General features: G+C 39.6%; 1 protein-coding gene across 1 annotated transcript in view; it reads left to right on the forward strand.

The window, feature by feature from the left end:
- LOC131363520 (protoheme IX farnesyltransferase, mitochondrial) overlaps positions 1–6,145 on the forward strand; it is a 43,279-nt gene extending 37,134 nt beyond the window's left edge. The window contains exons 6-7 of the mRNA XM_058406141.1: positions 3,091–3,323; positions 4,712–6,145. Coding sequence (XP_058262124.1) covers positions 3,091–3,323; positions 4,712–5,151 — 673 coding nt within the window. The 3' untranslated portion in view covers positions 5,152–6,145. The remainder of the gene's footprint in view (positions 1–3,090; positions 3,324–4,711) is intronic.
- The last annotated feature ends 6,129 nt before the right edge of the window (positions 6,146–12,274 follow it).

Raw genomic sequence — 12,274 nt, forward strand, 5'->3', positions numbered from 1 at the left:
GATTTTCCACATGTAATATTACAAATCTTTAAGCAGCATGAACGCATTCAGTATGTTGAGTAAGGGTAGTGTTTAACATGTTTTATGGAATTGTTTTATGAAACTTCAACCAAGCCCGTGATTGAAGGCAGTCCATGAGATTTAGTGCAGGACAAAAGGACATCAGTATACCGCTCAAATCGAATTAGCCGGCTAACTTCTTTACGAGTGTTGTGGCTGGAGGCGTAACCGAATCCGTGTGTCCGGAGCAGCATCAGGAGTCCAAATATTCTCCAACTGGAGATGCAATCGGACCCTGAGTGGTTCCAGCGACGGCACTATGAATCGGCCAATAGAACAGTCGCTGATGTTTGAGCAACTCCATCACCTCGACCCACCTTTACTATTAAATTAATAAATAGTTGTAAATTAAGACCAGGGCTCCTTTAGCTGCTTTTATTCAGAATCACAAAGCAAGACTTTCACTTTTTTTTTGTTTGTTTTTTTTTTAAACACTTTTTCAGAATACCAGACACGCTCTTACCTATTTATTTATTTGTTTGTTTGTTATTTATTTCATTAATTCATTTTATTTTTTAATTTATAATCCTCCATCTTAATGTGCTTTAGTGGCATATCCTGTTAACTCCAGATGTAGCATGGCTTTCTAGTTGTTCTATATAATTTTTCTCAAGTTTCCACTATAATAATGAAAGCAGAACAAAGTAAGACTTTTTCTAAAATATTACTCATAATGCTTTTTTTTTTTCCCCCCTCTCCCATCACTTATCTGGCATTTTGTCTGGCAATGAACAAGCAGGCATTGCTGCTAAGGAAGCTTTCAGCCTGAGAATTACAGATTGTCAAATCCCACCTTCAAATTCCAATTTTATTTCACATACACAATCGTACTCATTATAACAGGCTGTGGAATGCTTTTAACGACTGTCCATGTTATGAAAATGGAGTCAAATTAAAGATCGTGAAACATGGGATTTAAAAAGTAAAATAAAGTGGAAATAAAATGTGCAATTACATGGAATTGGCTAAAAAAAATAGACAAAATATTAAAAAAAAAAAAAAAGTATAGGTACATTGCTCACCTGGGGAACACAACACCAGGATGCATTATGGGAAGAAGGCAAGCCGGTGGAGGTAGTGTCATGCTTTGGGCAATGTTCTGCTGGGAAACCTTGGGTCCTGCCATCCATGTGGATGTTACTTTGACACGTACCACCTACCTAGTTGCAGACCATGTATACACTTTCATGGAAACAGTATTCCCTGATGGCTGTGGTGTCTTTCAGCAGGATAATGCACCATGCCACAAAGCAAAAATGGTTTGATGATCACAACAACCAGTTTGAGGTGTTGCCTTGGCCTCCAAATTCCCTAGATCTCAATCCAGTCGAGCGTCTGTGGGATATGCTGTTCGATTTATAGATGCCTCACCTCACAAACTAAAGGATCTGCTGCTAACATCTTGGTGCCAGATACCACAGCACACATTCAGGGATCTAGTGGAGTCCATGCCTCGATGGGTCAGGGCTGTTAGGGCAGCAAAAGGGGGACCAACACAATATTAGGCAGGTGGTCATGATGTTATGGCTGATTGGTGTATGAATATAGTGTCGTTATTTATGAATGAAATGCAAATATCTGCAGGTTTAATGCACTAAAAACTACCTGACGCACTCGAACCGAGTGCACAAGACGTTCAGGACTTACACCGGCATTCCTACTGAATGATAAAGAACCTTGGGGATTAAAGATGAGGATTTTATATAGCTGCTGCTGTAGTTGACACGGTTAAAGATTTTATTGCTGTAATATTGTAAAAATTCCTGTTTTACTTTCCTTGATCTTATGAAAATGGACACCGACGCTGACGTGGCATTCAAAGAACAATGAATAAATAAATCCATCACTTAACCTGCTTAAATATTTAAAACACTAAGATGTTTTTCCACATAAAATGCCTGTATTTCACAAAAGTTAAGCCAACGTTCTGAAATATCAACAGAAAATGTGATTAAAATGTTTTTTGTTTTATTTTTAACTTAATTAGGGATCTGCTTTCTGTAAATCTGCATTGTCCCAGTCTCTTGTTAAAGGAACTGTACACACAATAGAATTGTATAGAAGTGAGCGTAGTGCCTTCTCTTCCATCGGTGATCGCCGATCCCTCGCTCTTCAGACACCCGCTTAAAAGCACCACATAAAACGCTTATAAGAGCAGTAATCACAGTTCTGTGGAATTTCCAGCTCTAAGGCTCTTTTTTTCCCTCCTTTGGTCTCTATCTGGATCTCCCTTTAATTTATGGAGTATTTAAGCTGTGAATTTGAACCAGGCTTCGGCTGTTTCTATGAAGAAAGGGAAGAAAAAAGGGCTAGCGGACGTGCCTAACTAGTAGAAGTGTGGTGAGGCAGGGTTTGATCTGCAGCACACGCCTGAACCTTTGTTTTACACACACACACACACACACACACACACACAGCAGATGCGCTTCATTTCTCAGGTTATTTACCGGTATTTATCCTTTTTTGAGGTTGTATCCTGTGTGTATTACACCATGTCATATGAATTGAATATAAATAAAGTTGCCTAAGATGAATAATCATTTCTCTCTCCTCTCTCTCTCTCCTTCCTCTCCTCTCCTTTCTGTCTCTCCCCTGCTCTCTCTCTCTCTCTGTTTCTCTCGCTCATCTCTCTTCCTCGTTTCTCTCTCTCTATCTGCCCCCCCAACCTTTCTGTCTAATCCCAACTTTCTCTATCACTCTGTATTTCTCTCTCTCGCTCTCACCATCTCTCTCTCTCACTCTGTTTCTGTCTTTCTCTGTCGCTCGCGCTCTCTCTCCGTCTCTTGCTCTCCCCCATCTCTCTCTCTCACTCTCTTTCTATCCTTCTGTCACTCTGTCTCTCCTCTGCTCAATCTCTCCTCTCCTCTCCTCTCCTCTTCTCTCTCTCTCTCTCTCTCTCTCTCTCTCTCGCTCTCCCTCATCTCTCTCTCTCTCTCACTCTCTTTCTGTCTTTCTCTGTCACTCTATCTCTGTCTCTCCTCCCATATATCTCTCCCCTGCTCTCTCTGTCTCTGTCTCTCTCTCTCACAGCCCCCTCCATGCTGTATCCTTCGCTCTTGCCTGTGGGATCCCTGGTGTGACCTTGTTGACCGTGGCTGTGAATCCTCTCACAGGACTCCTGGGGGCTCTGAACATCTTCCTGTACACATGTTGTTACACGCCACTGAAACGGCTCAGCATCACCAACACGTGGGTGGGCTCGTTGGTGGGGGCAATTCCACCCATCATGGGCTGGACCGCTGCTACAGGCACACTCGATCCAGGTTTGACCAATACACACATACTACACACACACACACACACATAGACCCCACACACTTGTATGTACATATTACACAAGTGTTGGCCTGCTGCGAGTCAAGTGTGTCATGACGGCCATAAGTTGAGAGCAGACAGCTGAAATGTGTCATGTGGTGCAAACATCCATGATCTGGACATGAGGCTTTAACATAAACCACACCCATTTACTGCATGTTTAATGACATCAGCAGCTGCGGAAGGGAAAAACTGTTCCGTCGAGGACTCCGACTCCCATTTTGGGAACGTTTTCCCCAAAACAGGAAGTACTTTCAAAATGGTTATGCACTTAGCTGATACTTGTCTCAGTTTTATGTTATTTATTTTTAAACCATAACACTGACTGTTCCAGCTGGAGGATTCTAGTGAAGTGTGTACATCTCTGGCTCAGCAGTTCATATGAATGGTCAACATGGCGGTGTGTTGTGATGTGTTCTGCTTCTTTTACTGTGATTGGCGGTCCCGTCGCTCACCAGCACTCAAAAATTGATAATTAAAGAAAAAAATTATGAATATAAACCTGATTAAATTCAGATTTAAAAATAGTGATTAAAAAACTCATTTAGGAAAAAAAAGTGATAAAATGTGATAAAATTCTACAAATTATACAGTAAATTGTTTTTTATTTTTTATTTAAATGGAAAGAAATGGTGATTAATGGTGGTCAGTGTAAAGGGCGACACGAGGCTCGTCGTAAACAGCGCCTGTGTTGCTAATTGCTGTGTGCTTTGTGGTGGGAAAGATGAGCTTACTCTTTCAGATCCCTTGTTTTCCCAGAGGGTTTAAGCTGCGCGTGTGTTTACACAAGCAGAGCCGAACACACACACACACACACACACACACACACACGGGGGCGATGCAACGTTTCATGCTCTGGTGCTCATGCCCAGGCCGCTGCTCTGCTGCTGCTGCTTTTCTCCAACACAGGAGCTGAAACACAAACCCGGTTGTCCCATCTCTCTCATCTCTAGCACAGGAAGAGTGAGAGAATTGTCTTTTCTTCATGTGTCTAATAACTTATTTTTATTTGTCCCTAGGCTGCTTGTATTACATTTTAGGCATTAGCTTATTACTGGGCTTTGGAAATATGCTAATGAAATGAGAGTGCTGGTTTCTGATTGGCTGACAGGTGTGATGTAGGCAGTTTGGATTGTAAGCGTTTTAGACAGTGTCTATTGTTGTCTTATTGTTGCCATGTATCTAATTCATTTGCTACGTTTATAATTTGAGCATATGAATTTTTATTATATTATCTCTTTTCTCTTTCACACTCTTTCCTCCTTTGATACTGTGGGTCATGGATATTTATTCTGATGTATCTGACCATTTTCCCTCTCTCTCCTCTGCTCTCTAGGTGCTCTGCTGCTGGGAGCGTTCCTCTACTCATGGCAGTTCCCTCACTTCAACTCCCTGAGCTGGAACCTACGAGAGGATTACTCGCGCGGTGGCTATCGCATGATGTCCGTCACCCACCCCACCCTGTGCAAGCAGGTGGCACTCCGCCACAGCCTGGCCCTGATCGGCCTGTCCGCTCTCGGACCCGTGCTGGACGTCACCACCTGGACCTTCCCACTCGTCTCTCTGCCCATCAACCTGTACATCAGCTACCTGGCTTTCCGCTTCTACCAGCGTGGGGAACGCCAGAGCGCCCGCAAGCTCTTCTTCTGTAGCCTCTGGCACCTGCCCATGCTGCTTCTCCTCGCACTCACCTGCAAGAAGAGACGCCCGGCCGAGGAGGCGGGGCCAACAGGGTCCACTGAGAAAGCTATCACATTACACGCTTCCTCTTCTTAAATCAGCTTGATTTTTATTTTTCCATCGAGAATGGCAGCTCGGATCGATCAGAGGAAGAACGTACGCCGAGTAAAGGTCTGATTATATATACGGTTGATAAAAAGATAAAATTCCTGGACTCACTCAGGTATTGAAAAGTGTGTAAATATGTTAATTATTTAATTAAATGTTCATCTACACAATAGCAGAAGCCACTATAGCATTGACTCTGAGTTACCAAAATAAAATTCTAGGAAATTAGATGCGGAGTGCATGTCATGCTGCACTGTCCTGAGTTGCAGCTCAGATGTAAAGCCAAAAATGCATTAATCCTGTGATTCGTATGCTAACAGAGCCAGCCACGCTGCTATATTTTATCTGTGTCATGACTGCAGCCTGTTTCACCCTGCCTTTGCCACTGGTGCTGGAGTGTTGGAGCGTCTTTGGAACAACTGAGCCATGTTTCCACCAGGTTAAGACATGATCCGGTGTGTGATTGAATATAGGAGTCAGTACACCAGACAATGTCATAAACGTTCACTTTGTTGCTATTCAACATGTTTCTTTTTCAGTGCCTGATCTGCTTTAATTGTTTTTCATTGTTCATGCTGTCTTTCAATCACAATCATTTTGTACACTTCAGAATCCTGAATACTGTAATCTGATTGGCTGTCCACTTCCCTCCCTTATAAACCTTAATTAAAGAGACTTCTGTATCAGGCTCTCTCGCAAAACCTGGACGTTTTCTCAGGAGTTCTAGCAGTTTGCTGCAGAGTCTCCACTCCAGAAGTCCTTATTTACTTTAATCAAGAAGCAGCACTGACCTACCAGGTGGAAACGGGTTCTGTGATACTCCAGAGAGAGAGCGAGCACCTTGGCGTTGGCTTTCACGCCGTCCGACATACTGTATACACCTCTTGATGTGTAACGTCTACATCTGACCTCAATGAAGAAATGAATCACCTGCGTGTGATATTGAAACAAAAAATCTGTGGTGTTTAAAATAAATGTGTTTTAATCATTCATGTTTTTGTGGTTTTATGAGCGTATAACTCAATCTGTTTTGCTGAATTATTTTATTTACCCATTACTGCAGTTCATGCTGCTTAGTGGTAAGTTTTTTTGTTTTGTTTTTTTACATTAACATCTGATTAAAGTATCATTCAGTCAAGGCCAAAGTAGTAACATACACCGATCAGGCAAAACATTATGAGCAGTGAGAGGTGCCGTGAATCTCCTCATCATGGCACCTGTTAGTGGGTGGGATATATTAGGCAGCAAGTCAACATTTTGTCCTCAAAGTTGATGTTAGAAGCAGGAAAAATGGACAAGTGTAAGGATTTGAGTGAGTTTGATGAAGGGCCAGATTGTGATGGCTAGACCACTGGATCAGAGCATCTCCAAAACTGCAGCTCTTGTGGGGTGTTCCCGGTCTGCAGTGGTCAGTATCTATCAAAAGTGGTCCAAGGAAGGAACAGTGGTGAACCGGCGACAGGGTCATGAGCAGCCAAGGCTCATTGATGCACGTGGGGAGTGAAGGCTGGCCCGTGTGATCCGATCTAACAGACGAGCTACTGTTGCTCAAATTGCTGAAGAAGTTAATGCTGGTTCTGTTGTCAGAATACACAGTGCATGACGGGTCAGGGCTGTTCTGGCAACAGAAGGGGGACCAACATAATCAGCAAGCCAGACGTGACAAGTGACCCTAAGACGATATAATGAAGGAACCTTGAGAGGAATCAGACTCGTAAGGAAACCCAGCCTCATGCTTCAGATACCGGAGAGTGTGATTTTCAATCTTTCCATCATTTCTCTTCTATAACTCGGTACTATATGGTTAAAATATAGATGATGGAAACCAGAACTAATGAAACATATAATGAAATATTTCACACACATTACTTAGGATGTGATCTTTCACAGTTTAGACTTTGCTTTGAGATTTTAGCTGTCATTAAAAGTTAATCAGCTGTGAAGTGAACACACTGTAATATGGGTGATTGGCATTTACCAACATATCCACGAATATAATGAAATTTTTGGTATTTTTAGTGGACAAAAATATGCACAATACAGTATATATTTCAATTCAATTCAATTTATTTGTGTAGCAATTTAACAATGGATATTGTCTCAAAGCAGCTTACAGAAGTATAGAAACAGAAAAAAATGTTTAATGTTAAGTTACTATTTATCCCTAACATCTTTAATGAGCAAGCCTGAGGCGACAGCAAGGAAAAACTCCGAGATGAAAGGTTTGGGACGTCTGCCTTTACATGCACATGAATTCAATATGGAGTTCAGCCCGCCCTTTGCAGCTATAACAGCTTCAATTTTTCGGGGAAGGCTTTCCACAAGTTTTATGGTAATTTTTGACCATTCCTAGAAGCGCATTTGTGAGGTCAGGCACTGATGTTGGACGAGAAGGCCTGGCTCGCACTCTCTGCTCTAATTCATCCCATCAGGTTAAGGTCAGGACTCTGTGCAGGTCAGTCAAGTTCCTCCACACCAAACTCTCTCATCCATGTCTTTGTGGACCTTGCTTTGTGCACTGGTGTGCAGTCATGTTGGAACAGGAAGGGGTCATCCCCAAACTGTTCCCACGAAGTAGGGAGCATGAAATTGTCCAAAATGTCTGGGTATGCTGAAGCATTCAGAGTTCATTTCACTGGATCTAAGAGGCCAAGCCCAGCTCCTGAAAAACAACACCTGAATTCAGTGATTTGGAGGGGTGTCCCAAAACTTTTGCCAATATAGTGTATATGGGCAAAAGTTTGTGGTCACCTGACCATCACACCCAGTTTGAGGTCCTGTCTCAAACTTTTATCACAAAGTAGAACGCACACAGTTGTCTTGAAAGTGCTGTAGAGTTACAATGCAGCTGTGCACAAGTCCCCTGTCCTCCATAAAGACATGGTGTAGAAGTTAAGGTTGGACTGGAAGAACTAAAGTGTCCTGGACAGAACCCTGGCTCTGACTTAACCCCACTGAACACCTTTGGGATCAACTGGAACACTGACTGCACCCCAGACCTCCTCAGTAGATATTGGAGCCACGCTCCAACATCTAGTGGAAAACCTTCCCAGAAGAGATGACTGAAGCAACTTTTTATTGTTTTTATTTTTATTTTATTGTTATTATTATTATAATAACAGCAACTGAGGATGGTCATGGTCAAGTGTCCACAAACTTTTGGTCTTATAGTGTACATAGTGTGTAATGTTTGCTTTTTGTCTTTGCTCTGGAGTTTTAATAAAACAAATAGGAAGTTATGTTTAGTATAGTGCAAACTATATACCTAACTCATCACATGCTCATCTCTGACTGTGCTTATTATAAAAAAATTAAATTAAATTAAATTAAATCAGTGCACAGTTTGATGTTCATTCCTCAGTGGACTTGTACATTAGGATATTGATCTCATTTGCATATTTAATTTTTTAGTCTTAAATGCCACCATTGAGCTAAATATCTTGATGTGAAATGAATGTGCAATTTAAGCATGTGCTCTGAAAACTGCTGGGTGTTGGCTGGTGGAGTACGTTTGTGAAAATTGCATTCTTGGCTGAACTTCTCCTTTAATCTCCTCACTTCTTCCTGGACCTTGGAGCTTTTTTTCCCCCCAACACTGATACATTTTCCCTTCCTTTTTTTGTGGTTGCAGAAGCCTCCGGGTTCACTAGCCACATTCGGGTAGCATGTCGCCCCTCGGGATCAGTGGAGGATCGACCTCTGCACCTGTCCAACTGCAACATTTGATCCACTCTTCCATGGTCACACACATGGAGCAGCCTCCGTCAGCACCTCGGCCTGCTCTCCTCACTGCTCCTCCTCCTTTCTGCTCTCCACAGGAGGAATTTAACCCGGATGGAGGGATGTGAGCGAGACGTATCCTCATAAAAAGGCCTGGTCCGGATGCAGCGTGATTTGTGTCAGGGTGAGATGGAGAGGGAAAGAGAGATGGAGGCAGCTGTTCCTGCTGTGTGTCTAGATTGAATGTCGACACCAGAATGAGACTAGTTTGTAGTTTGGTGAGGAGCAGACGGGTCAGTGCTGTGGTGCTCTTCGTTTTCTGTAGACTGCAAACACACTGGTTGCTTGAGCTCACTCACTATACAAGGTTATGATTTTTTTTTTTATTTTGATGTATGCCACATTATAAAAGTCTTATGATGAACCCGAGGAGGAGGAGGAGGAGGAGGAGGAAGAGGAGGAGGAGGAGGAGGAGGAGGAAGAGGAGGAGGAGGAGGAGGAAGAGGAGGAGGAGAAGTGTCCCAGTTCTGTGTTCTGTGATAAGGTAAGCCTGGTGACATCAGTGGTGGTGCTGGTTTTCATGGTTATCCTGAATATCTATTATTAATTTTTTTATTTATGTTTATGTACATTATTTTTTATTTACATTTATGTACATTATTTATTTATTTATTTATTTATTTGTTTGTTTGTTTATTTATTTACCTATTTATTTATTCATTTCAGCAGCAACAGAGGTTCTCTTTAATAACTTTCTTTAATAGTTTCAGAGTTTCTGGCTGTGTGGAGAAAAACATTAGAAAAACATTAACAAAATAGATTGACAAATAAATAAATAAATAAATAAATAGACACTTGTACATTTTATTTTTACTTGCGTACTTACCTATGTATTTACTTGTTTCTTTTGTACGCACGTATTTATTTACTTTTTGAAATATTATGTACTGATTTATTTACTCACCCACTTATTTACTCAGTTACCTGTGTTCTGGCTTACTGTTTCTGTTTACTCACAGCCTTACTTATTTACATACCTATTTACTTTTACATACCTATTTACTACCAACTTATTTACCTACTTGTTTATTCACTTACTTACTTTCTTACATATTTACGCAATTTCTTTCTTAATTATTTATTTATTTAGCTACTTACTTGTTTACTCACTCACTTACTTCAGCTATTTACTTACTTTGTGAATTTTTAATTACCTGGGTTTAATGTACCTGAATTACTTCTTTACTCACCTATTTACTTCTGTAAGTTTCATGGATGTTATAGACTGAGGTTTTTGTTCTTTAGCTCTTTAACATTTAATTTTTTCCTTGTCCACATGGCTGGTTTGGAGCTGATCTCTTAGCTGTTTTAAGAGTTGCACAGAAACGTGGTCTAGTCTAATCTTCACCTGCACTCCTACTGCCTGGCCCTCAGAGCAGACCTCAGCATCTCCACGATGAACCACTGACACCCGGACAGGCAGGTCCGAGGTAAGACACGCCTTCTATCTGTGTAGAGCTTTACATCAGAGTTTCCATGTGATTTACAGCTTCTCCGCAGCACTGACTTGTATTTCAGTACTGTTCAGGGAAGTGGCTTTTAATGTCACACACATCGATTGTTATGGTTTACCCAGTCGCAGATAATCTATATACGCTTGAATAATAATAATAATAATAATAATAATAATAATAGTAAAGCGCACATCTACTACAGTGACTTCCACTTTTTTCAATATAGCTTCTAAATTATTTTCTTCACTTGACATCTTCACTCATTTCTGTTTGTTAGCGACTGAGTCTGTGTTTCCTATTTATCTACTTTAATCAATTATTAATATATCTAACATGACGTTTAGCTAAAGTGTAATAGTTCGGGTATATACAGTATAATATAATATAATATAATATAATATAATATAATATAATATAATATAATATAATATAATATAATATAATATAATATAATATAATATAATATAATATAATATAATTTAAAACTTCAGAAATATCCACAGGACCATTTCAGAAAGCACAGCTCGAGTTTAATAGGTAGTTTGAAGATATTAATTGCTTTAAAATAAGTATTTTAAGTACTATTAAGTTTACAGCGCATAATAAGTTTATGAATAATGCGTTCCCATTGCTATAATAGAAATGTCAGCTTGTTCTCTACTGACCTTTAGACTTCACTTTGATATTGGAAGTTTATTAACTTGTTGGAAAATAATTTAGGCAATTGAAATATAGAAACCAGGTAATTGCGGAAACTTTGAATTTATTTATTTATTTATTTACTTACTTAATGAAACCTCTAATAAAGTCTAATCGTTGTTAAAAATGAGTTTATATTTTTATTCCTCTGCCTGATTATTTGTCAAGCCTCAGTTTTCTAAACATCTAAGTTTTTAAGTAAAATTAATCATTTTTTTCCCCACAAAGTTAAATATCGGGACTGAGCGGAGTGTGGGTTAAAGTTGCTCCATTTTTACACAGTTTATTTATTTATATATTTATTTTTTTATTTTTTTATTTAAAAAAAAATCATGGTTAAATGACATATTGTAATAGATATTTAATCATTTCTCTCCAGTCCAAGACCAGTGGTCGTCACAAATATGGGGGTGAAATTAAAAAAAGAAAGAAAAACCTTTTCTTATATTATATAGACTGCTTTTTTAAACTAACAATACCTTTCTGTTTCTTCATGGGTAAGAAAACTCAAAAACAGGACTCCCTATTAATTTATAAAACAATTAGTTATATAAATGATTACTCTGCGTTTTTATTAAAAACCTAAATTATTTTTTATGATAAATATGAATAAATATTATGCGACCCAGACCTGATCCAGTTGAATACTTTAAACCACACAGTTTGCATTTTAAATGCGAATAATGAAAAGTTGAATTATTATTGCCAGATTATGTGATAGATACTAAGTTAAAGCGCTGATTTTTACTTTTTTTTTTAAGGAAATATTTCATTTATTTATGCTATTAATTAATAATTTATTAATGTATTCGTGTTTATTATTTTAAATCGAAGGTAAAAGTATTTCATATTGTATTCTTATTTACAGTTTAAAGAGAGTTCGGATTTTCTGAATAAATAAATAAAGAAAAAGCGGACTCTATCTCTATTCAAAGTTTCTCTCTTCAATAAAACTTGGTATTAGAGCATGTCTCTCTCGATGCAAGTCTCTCTCTCTCTCTCTCTCTCTCTCTCTCTCTCTCTCTCTCTCTCTCAAAAGCTCCTCCCCTGCCGTTTTCGGATTGGTCCGTTTATGTCAACAAACTTGCAATTATGGGATCCTGGAGCTCTGATTGGCCACCGCCCCAGCCTATCACAGATGCCTAAATGTTTCAGTACTTTATAAAGGTCCAGCGCTG

This window comes from Hemibagrus wyckioides, linkage group LG13 (assembly GCF_019097595.1).
Source record: "Hemibagrus wyckioides isolate EC202008001 linkage group LG13, SWU_Hwy_1.0, whole genome shotgun sequence".
NCBI lineage: Eukaryota > Metazoa > Chordata > Actinopteri > Siluriformes > Bagridae > Hemibagrus > Hemibagrus wyckioides.